Source organism: Podarcis melisellensis (assembly GCF_964234715.1).
Source record: "Podarcis melisellensis genome assembly, chromosome: 1".
Classification (NCBI taxonomy): Eukaryota; Metazoa; Chordata; class Lepidosauria; order Squamata; family Lacertidae; genus Podarcis; species Podarcis melisellensis.
Genome location: NC_138528.1, coordinates 132,174,050 through 132,196,320, shown reverse-complemented (window position 1 = coordinate 132,196,320; position 22,271 = coordinate 132,174,050). Strand labels below are relative to the sequence as shown.

General features: G+C 43.2%; 1 protein-coding gene across 1 annotated transcript in view; it reads right to left on the bottom strand.

The window, feature by feature from the left end:
• Positions 1–6,803: 6,803 nt before the first annotated feature.
• Positions 6,804–22,271, bottom strand: part of BARD1 (BRCA1 associated RING domain 1) — a 57,725-nt gene continuing 42,257 nt past the window's right edge. Inside the window, 5 exon segments of the mRNA XM_081917834.1 lie at positions 6,804–8,048; positions 9,415–9,512; positions 15,562–15,654; positions 17,767–17,902; positions 20,915–21,023. Of these exon segments, the coding sequence (XP_081773960.1) occupies positions 7,716–8,048; positions 9,415–9,512; positions 15,562–15,654; positions 17,767–17,902; positions 20,915–21,023 (769 nt within the window). The 3' untranslated portion in view covers positions 6,804–7,715.

Genomic DNA, 22,271 nt, shown 5'->3' with positions numbered 1-22,271 from the left:
TGTGTTAAGAATAGTAGAAGAAGCCTTTAGTCTTTGCTAAGACAACTTAGAAAAAAACCTGAAAGAGCAACTGAAGTGACCCAGGGAGTAGAATAGTGTTCTTACTAGGAAAGGCTAAAAGCATCTCAGGCTTTGTAGCTTAGAGGAGGGGCGGGTAAGAAGGATTACACAACAGGGGTGTGTGAAATTATGCATGGTGTGAAGAAAGGAGCAGGGACCGAGCAATGGAAGCTCACCCTGTCACAGGGATTCGAACTGCTGACCTTCCAATCAGCAAGCCCTGGGCTCTATGGTTTAACCCACAGCGCCACCCGCGTCCCTGTACTCTGCAAAGACTAAGCCCCAAATCCTTCCATCCAAATACATCCAAAATTTGGAATGTTGGTGGGGAAAACCCCCACAGACATGACTTGCTGCTGTTGTTCACATTTTGACTTGCATTTTTGCAACTGAAAGCACCCTAGAAGGAATAATGACACCCCCCCCATCACCAGCTAGTTTGCTTCACTGCACCGCAAGACAGTTATCCTGAATCCACAACACGTTTGGGAGGGGAGGAAAACAGGAAAAAATTATTCTGAATCCCAGAAGCCAGAACAGCAAGAGGGATCTGGCTTCTGGGATACCGTGTGGCTGTTCTGGCTTCTGGGATAACCGCGCCAAGCCTCTTCAGGGCAGCGGGATGAAGGCTCCCCCTGCCCAAAGAGGCTGTGCAAGGCTAAAGCAGAAGCCAGGACAGGCGCGTCGCTGAAGGGGCGCTGCGCAGCTCTCCCTCTCTGCGCAGCACCTCTCCTTCCCAGGGGCTCCTTCTGTTCCTCCTCTCGCTTCGCTGAACGGGCTTTGCGTAGCTCTCCCTCTCTGCGCAGCGCCATTCACTCCATAAGACGCACTCACATTTCCCCTTACCTTTTAGGAGGGAAAAAGTGCATCTTATGGAGCGAAAAATACAGTAATTGTCAGGGGTGCCTTTACTTTTACCTTTGAGTAGGTCTAATTCACGGCAATTCCCACTGCATTAAAAGATGCACACACATAAATGCTCCCTAGTTGTCACTCAGGTGGATGAAGCTGTGTCTGGGCTGTTTGGCTTCAGTTTCCAGAGCAGGGAGTCACATGAATAAATACTCCTCTGTACAGAATATCCCCACACAGAAAACTAGCATGTTAGGGGAAGAACCTGATATGGAGGAGCATTTGGTCCCATCCACAGTCTGAAGTGGTGCCTTCTCACCTGGGCACAGGTTTGAAAACCTCAGTGACAACCAGGCATGAGAGCCCTTAGGGGATCTTTTGGTGTAGGATGGACATAAATAAAACTACTCACTTTATGTGCCGGCTGGCAAAAATGCTGATTGCTGCTGAAATAACTCTGGAGAAAGATAGAAAGAAACAGGAAGCCTAAAGGTAGAGTCTTGCTCCAGCCCATAATGATAAAATGGGCTAAATTTGGATCAATAATGAGAGTCCAATGAGTACTGCAGTGTGTGTGTGTGTGTGTGTGTGCGCGCGCGCGCGCGCACGCACGCAAAAGGCTTTTTTTAACATAGCATTTCTTAGAGGGAGAATGGTTGTCAAGCTTCTTGGACAGGCATAGGCAAACTCGGCCCTTTAGATGTTTTGGGACTACAATTCCCATCATCCCTGAGCACTGGTCCTGTTAGCTAGGGATGATGGGAGTTGTAGGCCCAAAACATCTGGAGGGCTGAGTTTGCCTATGCCTGTTCTTGGATATTAATATTTATTTTAAAAATGAGCTGAGAATGGCAAGCAAAAATTGCTAGTGATCATCCAAAGGGTCCAGCCACATCTGTCTTGTTGGGTGAAGAATAGGACAGAAATTTTGTCCAAGGGGGGCTGCTGTTTTGTCAATTACCGGAATGCAAGCTATGGACATGTAAGGTTTGAAAGGAGTCATTTTCTGTAATTATTTGTAAAGTTCATAATAAAGTTTTAGAAAAAGAATTCTAAGTGCATTTAAGGGAGACAAATGGACAAAATTCAAGTAAAAGTATTGGCACAGTTCAACAATGTACAGATGAAATGATTGCTTTGATTCATGCACTGCTAACAAGCGCCTTGAAATTGCTGTTTGCTTTCAATTCAGCTGGCAGGTGTCCCCTTTCCATAGACCAATTTGAAAATGCTCGTAAACTACTCAAATTAGATTTTTGAAAGGATGTGCTTCTCTAGTACATGGTATCCACCTGGTTTAATGACTGTGGTTATATTTAAATGGTATTGTTTGACTCATCTGCTGTACAGATTAACAAAGCTTGCCATTGGAACGCCACCATCTTTTAAGTTTGCATCAGTAGGAAAAGAACTCTTGGGGGGCTATTTCTCATGAACTCTGTTGCATCATTATCACTGCAGATCACCAAAGCATGCTATTTTTAATTGTGTTAATAAGTATAGGGGTGTTCTGATGAGCATTCATAGTTCACTTAGGCATTATTAATTGCACACAGAGGTCTAATTATAACTGGTTTTAGTTACTCTGCTCTTGGTACATGTCATTGAAAGTGATCAAATATTGTAAAATGAAAAAGAGAGAGAGAGAGATCTATTTCCCTCCAGGCTAAAAAGGAAAAAGAAAGAAAGAAAAAACGTGATTCAGCCTCATGACTAACGATAGTTTTAGGAGAAATAATGTTTTCAAGAAAGGGATGAATGTAACTTAATTGGCCACCAGCTATTCTCTTGGAACTTTACTAGAACCATGAAGCTGAGTGAAGTGTAGAACGGACTGTACCACATTAGACCGCAGGTGATGGCATCACATTGTTTTTTAAATGGAAACATAAAATCAGGGAGGCATGTTCTACTTTCACTCTCTCCTTGCTCTGCTACATTTCTGCTTGCAAGAATTTAAACAAGCACATATGTTGTTGGACTATAACTCCCATCCATCCCAGCTAGCATCGCCAACGGCCATGTTAGTATTCCCTTGATCCAGCAAGAAATGAGAAGCTTTCACATAAAAGGAAGGAGGGGAGAAGGAAAAGGAGGGCTGCAAAAGAGGGAGGCGACAGCATGGAAATGGGAGTGAAGCTGAAACCTGGAGTATGAAAGGGGCTGCAGAATGGGCAGGGATGGGGGCTTCATAACTGGGTAGAAATTGAAAACTATGCATAGCAGTTGCAGAATGGGAAGGTGCAGGAGGTTATCATGGGGGCTGGCTTGTGTTTAAAGGGGTGGTTGCACAAAAGGAGGAGAAGCCGGAGACATAGGTGTGGATGTGAAGGTGAAGAAAGGGGTGCAGAATAGAAGAGACATGGCCAGAAATGGGGTTGAGAAGGAGTTAATGGGGTGGGAAAGGGAAGCTCTGGGGATTAATGTGGGAATGTGGGAACGTGGAGTGGCCCTTAGCCCCTAGTGGGTGCTTGTGCGTGTGTTCACATATCCAAATATCACTTTAGATAGTGTAGATTTGCAGATTAGTCTTCCAATTTCACATACTTTAGTGTAACACACAGGAAACTGCAAACAGCTTCTGGGGAAAGAAATGAAGGGCACCCTTCCTCCCTTTGCCCCCCTTGCTTTCTTTGGGATTTGTGTGTGTGGTGGTGGTTGCAATGAAAAGAAAACTCACCCAACTCAGTGGCTGCTTTGAGACCCAAGCCCTAGTTCCTTTCTCTCCCCCAATAAATTCAGTGGTGAAGACAGGGTGCCAAAGAAGCTGAGGGGAAAGAATTGGTCTTTCATGGATGAATGCAAGCAAGGTATAGGGTGTGTGTGTGTGTGTGTGTGTGTGTGTGTGTGTTGGTTGCATGCTGTACTGTCCTCAGTTTACTTTGGTTTATCAGGGGTGGCCTGCTCTTCCAGTTCCATTAGTGGATGTTCAGTTTGAATATCTGTACTTCTACCTGTTTAATTGCAGAGAAATATGAGTGGATGAATATTCATAGTGATAGCAGTGCATTGAGACTGGTAGATCCTGAAAGGCAGCTCTCTGTCTCGGCAACCAAGGAGTACCCCGCTGTCAACAGCACTAATGAGACTCCATGCTGACAACGCTGCTGCCCTTCACCTGACTGATGAGGAAATAAAAAGCTGAAATAATCGGCTCTTCTTGGCCCATGCAGACAATTTATCTGATGGGTTTCAACAACAGCAGATGCAATTTGTAAAATGCAAAACATGATTTTGGCCTTTTCACGTTGTTAATTAGTGCAGTCTTCCCAGTCTCATCTCTGCTACAGTCCTTACAACCACTTTACAGACTGTGGAAACAAGTAGTTGGCTCAATTGTTCTTAACAGTGTTTACTGTTGCCACCTCTCTTCCCCTTCAAACGCTTCCACAAAACCTACCTTCTGTGAAGCTTAAGCTGAATTGCAGGAGGTGAGAACTGAACGGTTAATAACATGCAACTGGGTTTGCGCATACTCTCCCACTGCTCACTGATTCATGGTCCAAATCCATGAGGATTAGGACATGGTACAATCACTGGGCCCTCACTGGAGGGGAAGCTACACTGGTGTAAGCCCCACCCTTCCAGCAGAAGTTCTTCTACCTGGCAACAGGCCGCCTGGCGTGTAGAAGTCACACCTACCAACAATCCACCCAGCATAACCAACCAAAGGAAGGGGCTTGATGGGGCCAGGCTGGGGGAGATCCTGAGCCGCCATAGCCATGCGCCCTTGTGACTGGGTGGATACTATGCCAGCCGAAAGGGCAGTGCGTGGGGCCACGTCCTGTAGGAAACAATGGGCTGCCTCTGATAAATGAAAAGCTTTTGAAGCAGAAAATGCTTTCACGTGTCTAAAAATTCTATTTGAAAGCTGAAAGTTTTTATATGTATGCTGCAGGAGCTGCCAAGGTTCTGTATCAAAAGGCCAGATTCTGAAATTCAGAGTGTGCGCATCATCACATTGGTTCCTTAAGCATGCATAGGTTGTAAATTCTAAGTTCTCTTAATGAGAGAACTCACCTCTCAAGTGTGTTACAACAGAAAATTGATTTTACATAATAAGAGAAAGCTACAACATCTCTTGTTCCCTTAAGTATAGTTGGCATTAGTTCAAAAGAGCCCCACCTCCCATGCTAAAATCTTCAACACACATACAAACAACTTGCCACAGCCACAAAGCATGCACATTTTTGGAACTGGAAAGAAGTTAACACAAAATGCTGCACTGAATAATAGGTGGCACCTTGTTACCTGTTGCTGTTTCAACATCACCATGCTGCATGGTACAGCCCCTCCTCTCTCTTCCCAGCAGGCACTGACACTTCTCAGATACATCAGACTTGACCTCCTGCTGGGAGTTAGATTGAGACTGAGAAACTACTTGTTCCTCCTCACAAATGAGGAGCCTGTTTCTTCTTTTCCAAAAAAAGGCACTGTATATACACTGCACTCTGATATTTTTAAGGGTGACTTAGCACTAGTTAAACCACTGGTAAAACTAAGCTTATTCTGTACAGTGACAGAATAAACTTATCGCGTACGCAGGTGTAGCGGCGGAAGGTCCCGCCGAGCGCGCGAGGCTTGGGACGGCAGCCTGTTGCCCGAAGCACAGAGAGCCCTCCAGAGGGCTCCCCGTACTTGGGTGAGTGTCTGCAAGCCTTGCGCGCCCGGCGGGAGGTCCTGCCGGCCGCGTGAGGCTTGGGGCGGCAGCCTGCGAAGGAGAGGCGCTGCGCAGAGAGAGAAGGCGCAGCGCCCCTTCAGCAACGCGCCTGTCCAGCAAAGCTGGAGGAGGAACAGAAGGGTCTCCTTCTGTTCCTTCTCCAGCTTCGCTGAAGGGCGCTGCCCCTTCTCCCTCTCTGCCCAGCGCCTCTCCTGTGAAGGAGGGGCGCTGGGTAGAGAGAGAGAAGGCGCAGTGCCTCTTCAGCGACGCGTCTGTCCTGGCTTCTGCTTTAGCCCTGCGCAGCCTCTTTGGGCAGGGGGAGCCTTCATCCCGCTGCCCTGAAGAGGCTTGGTGCGGTTACCCCAGAAGCCAGAACAGCCACACGGTATCCCAGAAGCCAGATCCCTCTTGCTGTTCTGGCTTCTGGGGTTCAGAATAATTTTTTCTTGTTTTCTGCCTCCCAAAACTAGGTGCGCCCTATCATCCGGTGCGCCCTATGGTGCGAAAAATACGGTAATTCTCATTGAGAGTATTAACCTATCTGTCTTCTAACTGCAGATGGGAACTCACAGGACTGAATACTTCCCTGCACATAAAGAACTAGTATGTCAGGGAGAACAGTTTTACCCTAGCCTTCTGCAACATGCTAGTCTCCTGTGTGCAGGATTTATTTTTTAAAAATGCTGGGGAAAACATGCTAATATTGCCAAGGTTGTAGGTTTGATCCTCATATGGGATGGCTGCATATTCCTGCATTGCAGGGGGTTGGACTAGTTGATCTTCAGGATCCCTTCCAACTCTACAATTCTCTGATTCTATGTGAGCTCTCACCTATATTCTGACTTAGTAAAGCCTAGATACAGGTTTCACCAGGGACCCATATGAATGAATGTTGCCTAAGGATTATGCTCTGGATTCAGAAGCTTCCATAGCAGCTCAGGGTAAATGAAAGGCTCTCTGGGATGAGGCATCAAAGGGAGAAAAGGTATAGAAGACGCTGCACTCATTCTTTCCCCTAAAACTAAGCCCAAAAATGCACAGAGGTTGTCAAGCATTACTTGTGGTGTGACAGCTCTGAGCTGTAGCAACTCTCCAAATGAGCAGGGTCTTGGAGTGGAGATGGATTTACTTCAGTATTGGCAGATGACTGGAAGGATGGTGGGGCGATTTGCCTGTCTCCCCCAACCTGCCACTTACACAGCATTCATACATACAAAAAGACTCACAGAGCAATGCTTCAAGTCATGATTTATCACTGATGACATACTGAACATAAGCGCAGCATAAGAAAGAACACAGAAATCATGATTACAAACATAAGAATAACCCATTTAAACATTCGGCAAAAGCAATGCTAGTGTCTGTTTCACTATAAGCAAAACAGGGGGAAAAGCTTTAACAACTGTTTCAGTAGGTAGTTTATATCATTGCCTGCAGCGCTTTATCTAATAAAGAGATTAGAGCAGCCAAAGTGATACTGGTGGGTTTTAAAAGGCAAACACAGGATTTCTGTGTAAAATGACCATCATTTCAGAATATGCCCCATAATAGTAAGCACACAGGAGATATTTTGTGCAGACATGTGCTAAAGGCTTAAAAATGTTAGTTTTAAACTGACTTGTGTGCTCAGAAATTTACTCTACTTCTGCTGCTACTACTATTATTATTAAAACCAGCTATGATAAACTGCATGCAAATTGTATTTCAATTCAGGAATGGAAAAGCTGAGGCCCTACAACTCAGCTGGACTACAACTTCTTCAGCTAGACTACAACTCCCATCATTCCTGATCATTGGCCACGAGGGCTGGTGGGAGCTGGAATCCAGCAACAACTTGAGGGCCATACCTTCTCACCTCTGCACAAACTCAGGTTTTAATTTAAATATTACTGCTATTAGAATCCTAACTTGAACTAACATTTCAATTGATTCTCCTTTAAAAAAAAAAAGTCTGCCACTAAAGGGGTCTAAATTGTATCAAGTCTAACTAAATCTGGAATGTGTGTCCTCCGCCCCCAAAATCATGATATAAATGAAGTGAATCTGTTGCTTAATAGTTGTTTCTAGGCTGAGGTACATAATTTCAATCTGTCTGAAAAGCAGGGCGGAGCTAAAGATTCTAGCATCACAATGCTGGATTTTTTTATTTCTTAACAGGTAATAGCCGAAATGACACCACGCAGTCTATAAGCCACTTAGACGGTGCCTCCCAAACCTTTCCTTGCCGAATTTTCTCTGGCTTGTAGTTAGAAGAGCCATCGTAGATGATATACTGTGTGCAGGAACTCTGGTCAGAAGCAATCTCAGCATGATAGGCTACAGTATTGATTGTCTGTGTCACATCACTATCCGATTTGGGTTTCCTCAGCAGTATCTGTCCTCCACCTGCTTTCACCAATTCCTTCAGATCATCTTTGTTGTGCTCCTTAAACATCCCCAAAAAATAGAAGTAGCAGCCATCAAACAACTTTGGTAACTGAAATAAAGAAAGGGGGGAAATATGAAGAGTTGGTCACAAACAAACAGCCATATTCTTAAAAACCGGAAGCTGTAATACCGTTTCCTTACAATACATCTTTCACTCTCTCTGTGTGTTGATGTCCAAAGTCAAGTCCCCCATCATACTCTGTATGAGCAACAGTCTTAAAAACAGCAGCTGGCTCTTGCCCACCTGTCACTCTGCCAAGCCACGGGCTGATGTAGCCGACATGGTTGCAAAGTAACTGCTTAGCAGGAACGCAATTGCTCAGCAACAGAATACTGACAAACAGCGCAACTTTTGTTTGGAAAATGAGGTCAGATTGACCGGGGGAAAATACCGTTGAAAGGAAGTTAGAGAGGAGACAAGAGGCAGGAGCCTAAGGGTGGTAAGGGAGGCCAAGGACTAAGAACTGCTTGCGGGGAGCGTTATATTAAATAGGGGAGTTAATTGACAGGAAACCCCAAGGAGGGTGGTGGAAAAGGGCAATAGGAGATATCATGGTCTCAGCAGCCCTAGGAACATGAAGAGGAGTTGTGCTATGGTGTGGGAAAGGCGGGAGACAGATAGAATGGACAAACGTTACAATATAGAGCAGGGTTGTCCAATCGGTCAACCGCAATCAGCAGGTAGATCCCTGGATGATTGTGGTTGATCTTGGGATGCCAATTGATCATGTGATAAAAAAACAACTTTAAAGTCTCCACCCCCCACTGCCCTCACTGTGTCTTGGGAGTTGGACGTGCCTGATATAGAGTATCAGAACAGAAATGGTTGTTGTTGGGAATTCATGCAGAGAGTGCGAAGAGCGGAATTTCATACACTGATGAAAAAGAACCACCCAGATCTTAGCCTCTAGTCACAGATAATTAACTAAAAAGGGTTACAAAGTACTCTCAAGAGATTTCACAACCAAGAAAATAACCAAATGGAAAGCAAAATAGGAAATGGTTTAAGCTGTATTTCCCCATTTCAGATGCAATTTCTTCTCAGTAAGAACTGAAAACTGGTACTTGAGTGTTACCAGGACAAAAACACTAAACCAAAACCCCTGGGCTACCAAGGGTTGGTGAAAGGTGAAAGCTTCAGCTCTTGGTGGTTCTGGCAGCATCTTGTATAAATGTTTCCCAGACTTACCTTGAAAGCACTGAAAAGTTTTAGCAGCATATATGACAACAGAAATCCATTAACAGGTCAAAATCGCTTTGGTTAGCAGCTATACACTACTTCTCAAAAGAAAGTGCTGGAATAAAGTATACACCTTTACTTCCCTTAGCCTGCACAGGTGGAAAATAGTAAAGGGCTACAACAACATCATATGGGCTACAAAAACAAACTTGAAGGTTAACAAAGTAGCTCTCACCAGCTGCTCTTTGTTCAGTCGGCCTTGGCGTGGGCCACCATCTATTTCATACTTCTCTTCTTGCTCCCGAGCACCCGTCTTCAGGCAGGCATCTACCCCTGAAATTTGGAAGAAAAGATGGACAGAGGAGGAAATGTAGTGATTTATTTTATGCTGATAAAAAAAAACTGTAGGAAGCGATGGCAACACTAAGAAAAGTCATCCTGAAAACAAAAGGCAAAAATCAAACCCTGACAGAATGACCAGATATGGAACAGAATGGAATATGGTTGGCTTGAAAGAAGGACCTTATGTCAAGCAATTGTTGCAGTCTATGCTGAAAAGTTTCAATAAAAAATAAATTAAAAGAAGGGAGGAAGGAGGAGAGGATAAATAGCGGGAGTAGAAGAACTTCTTTGTTACACTGCATGTTGCCTTATACAAAGTCAAAACATTGGTGCAGTAGAAGAGTGGCTGACAAAGCTCTTCAGGATTTCAGACAGGAGTTTTAAATAGCCCAGCACTACTCAGAGATTGAACCTGGGACATTCTGCATACAAAGCACATGCTCCATCACTGAGCCACAACAACACTTTTCTCAGGGCTGAGTGGTAAGTCAAAAGCTTCTCGACAAAAGGGTTTTTATTTTATTTTAAGTAGGATTTGAGGGAAGAGATTAGGCGGCAGCATCATGTAGGTGGCTCTAGGAGACATACAGCAAAGAAAGAGCAGAGTTGTTTGATGGAGAAGGGGACCTGAGAAGCTTAAGAAGAGAATGCCATAAGCAGGCAGATATTGAGATATTTCACATTCCCATGTGAATGGCCATCGTGTGGGCAGTGTCACAGAGGGCCTTAAATGGAGGGGGAAGGTGTTTGTGCTTGATCCAGGACTAGCAAGAGTAGGGATTTATGAAGGGGACATAACACAATCTAAACAAAGAAGATAGGTGAATAGTTTTGGAAAAATCTTTACAGGCATTGAAATAACTGCAAGTCAAAGTGTGTGTACCTGAGCTCGAGTGCCCACCCTTGATGGCTAGGTCTGCTTTTGGATTTCTATTTCTGGACAAACTCTCCTAACCTGTCAGTTGGCCTTGATCATGATTTTTAGCACACTGATTCTTTTTGCACTTCAGATAATTAGTCCTAAGAGGAATTATGTTTGAACAGATGATGGGTTTGGATTGCTGCATTAGAAATCAACTTTAAATAATTCAGTTTTGCATAATGGTGAAGGGTGGGGGTCAGCTTAGCTGACAGGGCTTGCAGGCAATGAATGCACTGGTGTTTTATACAGTACTGTCTCCGTATCATACAAACATTGTTCAAGAAGAAAAGCAAAAGGTCTGGTATGAATCATGGTAGCAATGTAAGGGTTAACTGGCTTGGCTATAAAATTCTACTTGCACAAGGGGAGTCTTACCAATTTCCCCCACTCTGGCTCCAGCTGAGAAACTTCTGAGCTCAGAAGCTTTGGGAGACATGTGGGTGCAGACCACTGGATTGGCCGTGGTTGGGATAGGAAAGCAGCAGGTCATACAAAAGGTTCAACTTCTTTCTTCTTCACTACTTCTATGTAACCCTGATGCAGTATAGTAACTACTATACTGCTAAAGGCACATAAATTCATTTGTGGCAGTGTCGTCGGCCTCTGCTGCCTTGAGGCATGGCTTCTATATTCATTCCCATTATTTCATTGTTGTGACTATTTCTGGGACTATGCTAAGGGTAGGATACAGGATACATTATTCTACTGCATCCAGGTTGAGATTAAGCTTCACACATTGCTGAGTTTTTGCCAAGAAGGAAGGTGATCAGAAGCACAAATTATAATACCAGCAGCCTTCTTTGGTGCCCATAATGCAAGTAAGATGTTTTGTTCTTTAAAAAAGAAATTCTTAAATAATGGCTGCATTTTAGCTATGAGATTTTGGAGATAGTTGCAGCATTCAGTTATCCAAGCATTGATTTGTTAAGTTAAATCAACCGTAAGCATTGGCTCCATTCCAACATCTAATCACATGCTAAGAACATTTAGTGTTGATAATGGAATCACAAAACATACTCTACCACTGTTCACTGATTCATGATCCAAATCCATGAGGATTAGGATATGATGCAACCATTGTGCCTCACTGGAGGGGAAGCCACACTTCCAGCAGAAGCTCATTCATCCAAAAAAAGGACTGACTATGCTAGTGGCAGCCAAGGTAACTTTGTCGCAAAATTGAGACTGAGGGAGCAGAAAAAGTAGACTTGGAATGCACTGAAGTCCCTGGCCCTGTTGATTCCAGAGAGCCGTGCTCCATTTTTAACACAAACACTGAGCTGTCTTGTTGGCCCACCTTGCTCAGTTCTATCTGAGGTCTAGTTCAGTTTTGCTACTCAATATCTTTTTTTCCCCTGGCAGTTCCAGGATCCCCAAATTATCAAAAATATTTTGATGGCTCTAATTCAATGTATTCGTTTGTTTATTTATTTAGACACTTCTAATAAAAATCAGTTAAAATTGTAAAATCGGAACTCAGTTAAAATGCCTGTTGGAATAAAAATGGAGCCTTCTGTAAGATACTGTAAGTTTGACAGGAAGGGGGGTTGCCTGACATTGATTGGAAGGAAGTTCCCTAAAATTGGGCCCACAGTACTGAATGCATATGCATCTGAGCCAGTGGGGACTCCAAACAGTAGTTTCCCTGAAGACCTCAATAACCAAGCAGGGGAATAAGGAATCAGGTGGAGCCTTAGGTATCATGTTCTCAAGGGCCTTCTAAACTAATGCAAGAACCCTGAACCTGGGCCTGTAGCATATGACCAGCCAGTGCAAGGTTTTAAACACTGGAGCTATCTGCTGGCGATTGTCTGCTCCCATCAACTGTCTAGCCATAGCATTTTGCACCAGCTGAAGCCTCTGGATGAGGCGAAAGGGTAGCCCACATAGAGCACATTGCAATCATCAATGTCAAAACATAAACCACTGGGCCAGACTAGGACTGCCTAAGAACAACTGTAGTTAGCATGCCAGCCTTGGCTGGCAAAAGGCACTCCTAGTCAGAGAGGCTACCTCAGCCTCCAGTGATAAAAATGGATCCAGGAGCACCCACACATTCCAAGCCTCTCCTTTCAGATGAAGAACCACCTCAGGCAGAAGAGACAACTGGCCAAACTCCCAGACATGGGAACTACCAACTCACAGTGCCGCCATCTTCCCAGGGTTCAAGCTCATTTTATTGGCCCTCATTGAATCCATGGCTGCGCCCAACAACAGTCCTGATCATGCACAGGCTCTCAGATATTATTCTATACAATAACATGTGCCTGGTCAGCCATAATAAACACTGGGCTCCTGTATTCTCTCTCCCCACACCCCAGTACAGTGATACCTCTTGTTATGAAGTTAATTCGTTCTGGAGGTCCGTTCTCAACCTGAAACTGTTCTTAACTAGAGGCGTGCTTTTGCTAATGGGGCCTCTTGCTGCTGCTGCACTGCTGGCACACGATTTCCGTTCTCATACTGGGGCAAAGTTCTCAGCTCGAGGTAACTCTTCCAGGTTAGCAGAGTTTGTAACCTGAAACGTTTGTAACCTGAGGCATTTGTAACTCGAGGTACCACTGTATTCATTTAATGCCCTGGCTTCAGCATTCCAATCACTGTTTAAATGAGTTCTTCAGTATCAAACCAGGAAAAAATCAATAGTGAACACTTGCAGATACTGATGTCCATGACATGCTGGCATGATGTGGTGACTTAAGAGTGCTGTGCTGTTTGAAAGTATTTTAGGAAACATTAGGTTCTGGATGAAACCAAGGGATTCAGCTGGAATCCTATTGCTTTCAACTAAACTTAGGCAAGTTGTGTCTCTAAGCAGCACCCATTATGTCCTTTCCCAAGCACTTATTTGCTGGCACAGCAAGTCTTAAGATTGGATCATAAAATGTTGTGTGCGCACTCTGATGAGATTTATTCCTCAGTTATGTCTAAGTGGACTTTGGCAATTGCCAAACAGAAGGTATGATAAATAAGCAAGAGTATGAGGGGAACCATTTTTCCTAGACAAATGTTTCATCAGCAGGAGTCCAATTATTTGTTATAACAATCTTTAATGTGTAATGACTCTGAAGAAGACTAATAACAAAGACTGGTGGGAACAGATGGAGCCATGGTGTTAATTACAGGCACTTAGCTGCATCAGACCCCATGAGTTATTCCTAACATTTCCCACCAGGGAGGAGAATCACTGACTTTTTAAAGTAGCATGTTGCTTACTAAGCTGAGAATATTAAGAACTGGACTAATAAGTAAATCCATATCTCATTAAATGAGTATAAAACTCTATGTTGGATGCATTTTTTGAAAGTGGTACCACACTCCATCTACGAACTGGAGAGAGGCCTGAAGTTCCCCACTTCATTGGTGTCAAGATCGGTAGGCACCGATCCATGACTGGTGCAGAAATTTGCCAGCTGGGTTGCTCGATGCAAGATGTTTTCAGTATATTACACCGATCCTGGCCCAACTGGCTGCCAAATAGTTTCTGGGCCCAATTCAAAGTTCTGGTTTTTACCTATAAAGCCTTAAAAGGCTCAGGACAATACCTCAAGGACCAGTTCTCTCCATATGACTGACCCAAGCTGAGGCCCTTCTTTGTGTGCCCCCTCCATGAGTCCAGAGAGCGACAACATGAGAATGGGACTTTTGTGCAGTGACTCCCTGTTTTTATTATTATTATTATTATTATTATTATTATTATTATTATTATTATTACATTTCTATACCGCTTTATATTTTTTAATATGTATCTTTATGTATCTTTAGGCGCTGGGCAAAAACCTTTCTCGATAAACAGGCCTTGGGCTGATTAAACAATCTATGGCTTTTTAAATGTGTTTTTATTATTAACAACAACACCACCACCACCACACTATGGTCAAAAGACTGATGCACTGGAAAAAAATGTGTACAGCTCCATTTAATCAATGGGTTGAATATATGACTACACTTGCAACTTATGAAGAGATTGTTTTATAAACATAGACTTTTCATGGACAAGAATAATGTCCTCTGAAACGCATTTATACAAACATAGTAGGTTTAAAATAAACATATATGCATTCAGATAATAATGATACCTATCTATTAGGTAAGTATATATGGAATTGTAATAGTTAACTCTTATAATGATGTAGTATACCTTTTCTCTTTTCTTTTTTCACATTTTATTTTTATTCTATGTTGTTCAATTAAACTGTTCTTTAAAAAATCTTGAACTTCACTCATTTAAACTGTGTGCCAAATCTTTTCGGGCAGCAACTCAAAGGAGTAACCCTGAATCTTAAAAACTGCACTTCAATGTGTCATAGCCCATCAATAATGAAAACGACAGAGCAATTAATATGGAAAGGGGTGGTGCTCATTTGGCATTTGAAAACAGCAGTCAGATCTTTAGCATCAGCTAAAAAAGAAGATATAGGAAGAAAAGCAGTTCTACTTACATCTAGAACCTGCTCAGCCACAGCATGTGCTGTAATGCTCTGATAGATTGACTTTACTCCTGAAGGCATCCTCTTCGATTGTCTCCTGAGACAGGCAGATGCCAACAACCTCAGGTGGAAGCAAAGCTCTCAGCCTCCGGGATGTTCCGCTCATCAGCAGATTCATTACAGTGGTACCTCGGGTTAAGTACTTAATTCATTCTGGAGGTCCGTTCTTAACCTGAAACTGCTCTTAACCTGAAGCTAATGGGGCCTGCCTGCTGCCGTTGCGCCGCCGCCGCATGATTTCTGTTCTCATCCTGAAGCCAAGTTCTTAACCCGAGGTACTATTTCTGCGTTAGCAGAGTCTGTAACCTGAAGCGTATGTAATCTGAGGAACCACTGTATTTTCGTTCTTTTCCCCTTAAGCTGTCAAATGTCTAATAAACCAAGCAGTTAACAGCTGCATTCCCTACTTACAAGCAAAAAGCTCTGATTAACTCAGTGGCATTCCATTAACAATGATAGGAGGCACTACACATTTTCAACAGATGGAGTAACATTTAGCACTGAATTCTTGTCATTCACCTAACAAAGAACCCCAGGCTTTTAAAGCATTATTGATGTATTCATATTGTATTTACCCCTTATGTCAAAATATGTACATTTTTTGTCAAAAGACCATCTGGTTACTTACACTGAAATGTCAAGATCCAGCATCCAGTCAAAACAGCCAGCATGCACTTCATAGTACTGCATGTAGAATTCTCAGGGATAACAACATGTGTCACTAAAACGGAAGACAGATTATATGAAGCCCCAGTAATATTAACTACCGTATTTTTCGCTCTATGAGACACACCAGACCATAAGACGCACCTAGTTTTTGGAGGAGGAAAACAAGAAAAAAAATATTCTGAATCCCAGAAGCCAGAACAGCAAGAGGAATCTAGCTTCTGGGATAGCCTCATGCTGTTCTGGCTTATGGGATAGCCGCACGCAGCCCCTCCCAGGCAGTGGGAGGAAGGCTCCTCCAAGAGCCGTGCTCCCTTTAAAGAGCGCGCGGAGCATGTGTGTGGCTCTTTAAAGGGAGCGCTGGGCGGAGCCTCCCACTCCGTAAGACGCACACACATTTCCCCTGACTTTTTAGGAGGGGAAAAGTGTGTCTTATAGAGAGAAAAATACGGTACTTAAGCCACATATCATGTAAAAAAATGTAAGATGCAAGTCAGATCTCTGTTTAGGAGTCACCGCTGCTATTTCAGGTCCTTAGGAAAATGCCATTCAATGGCAAAACATCCTCACACACGAGTGGAGAAATAGTGCACAGGGAGAGGACCAATAGTTTTCTAGGCTGGCTGCTTTCTGCACCCCATGGGGAGTTGATCTCTCTGACCTTGGGGGGAAGGCTTGGGGGGGGGGCTGCCATACATCAGGAGACCATCGCACAGAGCCATTTGGAACTTGGCTATTATTTTGAGGTTTTCAACATCTCTCTTCAGAAGCCCATAATTAAGTTATTAGACAAGTTTTTAAATGCAGCGGGACATTAAAAAAGTAACCAATAAATGATAAACATAACGATGTACATCCTTCTTCTGAAAGTACTCATCCCATAGAATTGAAACAAAACAAAACTAGAATCCTATCGCAGGCATCATTACTCATACTTGGAAAAATTTTGAATGGGCTAAGCATACTCACCCGGAAGTACTTCCTTCCGAAACACAATTATTGTATGCAATCCTTTATAAGACTATTTAAAATGCATCATATGGGCCAATTGTATACTACAAGACACAGCGCAGATGAACGTCCAACTAATGACATGTTTGCTCTATGGGGGCGAGGGCTGCACTCCCTTTCTCCAAAAAGTAGCCCCCACATGCAGCAAGGCTCACAGGAATTTTGAAACTCAGGTATTCAATGTAGCAGTAAGATTTTTTTCATCTGCACAAGCCTTTCTGCTTTTCTGATGAAACCATTTCCCTAGTCCTCTGCCCCCTGCCCAACATACTGTTCTGGGGGTTCTCCTGACCTTCTGGGGTAGATATGGGGAGGTGGGGAGGAGAGGGAGGAGCTCCCACAGCACTCGTGGGAACTGTGCTGGCTTCGGCTAGTGCAACAATTTAGTTGAATATGGTCCATAGAAATGACAAAAACGGGAAAGGATGGGAACCAACTAGACATATGCAAAGAGCTTTTCTGGGTTTACTGTGTAATCCTATGCATGTTCATTCAGAAATAACTCCCAGGAGAGCGTGCATAAGATTGCAGCCCTCATTTTGTAAAGCAAATACAGCTAAAATATATATCCCCTATTTTTTCAGTTCATAAAATCCAGGTCTAAATAAAAAGCTCTACATAGGCCATGATGCAAGCTTGCCAATTATGAGTAGAAAGCACTTCCAGAGGTGCAGAAGAGGAGGAAATATTCCTTTCACCAGCAGCCCAAAGTGTGGGGCGGGCGAGAGATGAAAAATCCACTACACTTTAAACCCTGTCTATAATTGCCCAGAGATAGGAGGTCTTTGAGAGATGAACTTTGGCCTACTATCTCTCTGCATATCCTCCTTAATGTACAAAGGGCATTTTCAAAGACCAGTATGAAACACAAGGAAAGGGAGGAAATGTCCTCAGAAATTAGAACGTTTGTGGCTGTTAAGGACCCTTTGTTTGTTTAACTAAAATTATTAAATTATTAAATTTATATACCGCCCTTCAGCTGAAAATCAAAGGGAAATTTAAATATATCATATAATAGCAAACAAAATACTACCCCCCGTTTGTTTGTTTGTTAATTAATTGTTAATATTTCAATTAACATTTTGAAAATGAGGTTCTTAAGTCCTTGAACAAACTAAATTTAAATAAAAAGGGCAGAGACAGTCATAAAACTTACCTGTGCTGTTAAATGCCGTACATATTCTAGCTTTCAGAACCTTTGCCAACTTGCTCAACAATTGCTGCTGAACTGGATTAAGACCACTTCCAAGGAGAACAACAGGTCCTTCTCTCGGCTGATTTAGGCTTAATTGCTTTGCAAGGACAAAAAGGGGAAAGCGTCAAGTCCTACATAAAGCCAGCATCTTTTCCTTTTGAAGGAGCAACTAATCTCTACTTGACATTTCTATTAAATAAGAAATAACTATTTTGACATGAACATAATTCATGGGAGCACTGCAGGACGTAAACAGACAGAAAAACAAATATTGATGAAATCTAACAATGCAGCACTAAAGGGACAAAAAGGGTCTTATGGCAGTTTCCAGTCATTTAAGTTTTACATAGCTGGCCTTCTGAACCTAGCAACAATTTTAATAGGAAGATATGTGAAAATGTCTTGGTGAAATTCAATGGTGTCTGTGAGTGAGCAGAACAGATTTCTGCTTGTGTTCCTCCTACTGCTTCTCCACACACACCAAAACCTACTCTGGAGGATTGGGGGACCCAGAGTAGATTTCGGGAAGAGCAGCGAGCTGCAGGGAGTAGGAAAGGAAGGAGACATCCCACTGCAAGAGCTGTAGTCTCTCACATGATGCTGGATTCCATTGCCTGTGAAAATCAGCATAAAATTATGAGACAAAATGCACCCATACCAGAAGGCAGAAGTGTAAGCCAGGGACAGCCAACGACTGGTCCCCAATGCAATTTTACCTGGTCCTCAGTAATTGAATCAAGGTGCATTATTATTAATTACATTTATATACTGCCCTTCTGGGACGCGGGTGGCGCTGTGGGTAAAAGCCTCAGCGCCTAGGGCTTGCCGATCGAAAGGTCAGCGGTTCGAATCCCCGTGGCGGGGTGCGCTCCCGTTGCTCGGTCCCAGCGCCTGCCAACCTAGCAGTTCGAAAGCACCATCGGGTGCAAGTAGATAAATAGGGACCGCTTTCTAGCGGGAAGGTAAATGGCGTTTCCGTGTGCGGCTCTGGCTCACCAGAGCAGCGATGTCACGCTGGCCACGTGACCCGGAAGTGTCTTCGGACAGCGCTGGCCCCTGGCCTCTTGAGTGAGATGGGCGCACAACCCCAGAGTCTGGCAAGACTGGCCCGTACGGGCAGGGGTACCTTTACCTTTACTGCCCTTCAACCAAAGATTGCGGGGCAGTTTACGGTATAAAAATTCAAAATACATCACAAAACAACAACTAATAATAACAACCTCCACAGACACATTTTACAGGCCATAGATTGCTCAGCCAGACCAAGGCCTGAATGAAGAGGAATGGTTTTGCCTGGTGCCTATATAGATGTAGCTAAGAGTTCGCATGTCATTTCAATGGTAAGAAAAATAAAATAGTTTTGCAAGATGTAAGAAATGGAGCTATTGAGTGCTGCCTTTTTCTTCATTTCACATGTACTGTATACATAAATACAAATAATTGTGTACAATGTTATGGCTGAGCTCTTGTAATACACCGTGGCTGGGCCTTGCTGCTACGTGTTATCACCTTTTTAATGGCTCCCGATCAGTCATGAAGCCTCAGTTTAGGCAGGATGCAGACAGTAACCATCCCTCGTGTAAAGACCTGAGCAGAATAAATTTTGCCTCCCCTGAGAATGTCTAGCACAAGCTAGGCTCTCCACAGATACAGCTGTCGCTTCTTGCAGGCAGTTCTGTGACCTGTGGCAACTCCATTCATGGAGATTCCAGTTCATATGAGGACACATTCATGAGCATTTAATGATAAATATATGTATAGTAACATAAGGAACTGGATCATTTTAAGCAAATGAGGAAATTGTGCAGGTCTTTTTTAAAAAATGAAGCTGGCTAACCCCTCTATCAGTACATAAAAGAATCTAATTCGTGCAGATTCTTACAGCACCTAACCTCACACATTACATTTGCTTTCTCACATCCTAGGTAGTCATTTTGAAGGTAAGTGATTTTGAAACTTGTCTGCATGTAGCTAGATATCACACCAACACTGCAAGTAGCTATGAAGCCACTATTCCACTTTACTGGACTGTTCCATTAAATAGTATTGTCTGTTATGGCATTAAATGGCATATAAATTATCAATACTTTCCCAGAGAGGAATATGTATTATGGCAATATCTTATTTCCAAGTTCAAAAAGTACCTGTGGGGAACAGAAGGTACAAACTTCGCCAGCTTTCCAAAACATACAGCGAGCCTTCACATATGATGGGAGGGTCCCCACTTCACACAGTTGCCCTCCATGAGTTGATGGTGGTGGAAAAAATGGTGGAATGGAGCTAGCACACTCATCCCACGGTCCCATTTTCCAAACCCCAAAAGGCAGCACCTAAAGACAACTGCTGTTGGCAGCATAAGGACAGACCACAGCAGCTCTCTCTTAGGGCCAGAGGGGTGATGTATCCACTGGGGCAACGTCCACTAACTCATCGGGATCTAGGGCTCCATGACAGGAGCGCATTCAGCAGTCTTTTGAACTGACATTTTCTTAGCCACATGTGGTGAATCAGAGGGGCAGTCTTCTGGTGAACAAATACTGAAACTTCTATGGAACAGTGTTAAGTAGTTACGGTACCTTCTTTCAGGGTGACAGTTTGCCAAAAAAGATTTTAAAAACATATGTATACAGTACGTCGGTAAGTGGACTAAGAAAGCTTTTGGGGGGAATTCATTGCCAAAGAAAGTCCACTGGGTCATTTCTGTGATGGCTTTGACCTAGTTAGCAAAGAAAACACTTTTGCCAGTTGTGTGGAATTTTATGACTCTTGCGTTCACAGTGCTGCTATTGGCTATGCTATTCCCCTTAGTATTTAGCTACTTTACCTGTTCCTAATATGCTTTTATATTATTACTACCCCTGTATTGGTTAATTTTTTACTCTGTTTATTGATTGGCTATTATTTTAAATGAGGTTTTATGCTTCTGCTTCACAGATTGCCACCTAACTTCTGTTGTTTTAGTTTTGTGTGGCCTTTATTGTTAAAAGGTGCCTTGAGTGCTTCAATTTCTGCATTATACACAATCAATAAAGCTAAGTTTAAAACATAATTCCAAAGTTCAGTTTAAAGGAGTTTTTAAAAATAAAATAAAAAAGGTTTTAATACTTACTTCTGGACACCGAGTAGTAGTAGAAGAGTCATTCTTTGCTGGGAGCATCAGAAGTGATTTCATATTTTCTGTTTCAGCATAATCCACAGGTTTGTGACCAAATATATTACTAATAAAACAAGGACAGATGGATTTCAAGTAAATAAGGGTTGTGACTGAACTCTTAACTATCTGGAAACAGTTGCACTATATATTTTCTGCCTTCTTAATATGCAGTTTACAGCAAAATTGAATGAAAACCCAATTAAAGCACTAAATTTAGGACAGATGGATTTAGCATAACAAGCGGCTGCATTCACCATAAAAAGCAGGAGGTGGTACACAAGCTTGAAACTTTGTAATTAAGCCAGTCCTTGCCAATGATCTACTGCTTGCACACTCATCATACACTGATTGGAACTTCTGATATGGTGGGAATTCAAGCTTTAAAAATACAGAAAGAGTATTCACTGGATCAGAAAAAGGAAAACCATTTTCTAGAACATTGCCCAAGAGTTTTAAGTGGCTTTCATTCCCAAGTGGTCCTGGGCTGTGTCTCGTTTCCTTTTCTGACTGAGCTTGGAGGCATGGGGCTCTAAAGGAAGACCACCACCCAAAGATCCACACTGCCATCTGCTCCAGCTCAGCCACCAACTTGTTTGCTCTTCTAGCACACGCAGCAGCCCATGAACTCGGCTGCTGCTTAACAATTTTACTTAGGACTTGGCTCACATCTCATTTCACAGCGTTGCCAGCCTCCAGTGACATCAGTAAGACGGGAGCAGGTTATATTATAAATGCGTCTGATGAAAACAGCAGTGCTTAAAATCCTTTTCACTCTTGGGAGTTTCAAACCACTAAGGACTACCGTGTTGCCTCTATTTCAGTATAAATCACCAGCACAGTCATTTGGCCTCACTTTAATTTAGGGGCTATATTTAACATCAAGTGCTATAATAGACTTCAGATGACATACCCAGAAGAGAAAGCAAATATTAGTTTACATATAAGAGCACTGGCTTAACACCATCCCTGACATGTGAAGGAAGAGACCACAGCTCAGAAGGGTTTAATCCCTAACATCTCCTGTTAATAGTCTCTCGCAGAGCAGCTGGAGGAGGGGCCTGAAGGAGGAGTTTGGATTTGATATCCCGCTTTATCATTACCCTAAGGAGTCTCAAAGTGGCTAACATTCTCCTTTCCCTTCCTCCCCCACAACAAACACTCTGTGAGGTGAGTGGGGCTGAGAGACTTCAGAGAAGTGTGACTGGCCCAAGGTCACCCAGCAGCTGCAGGTGGAGGAGCAGGGAAGCAAACCCAGTTCACCAGATTACGAGTCCACCGCTCTTAACCACTACACCACACTGGCTCTGAAGCT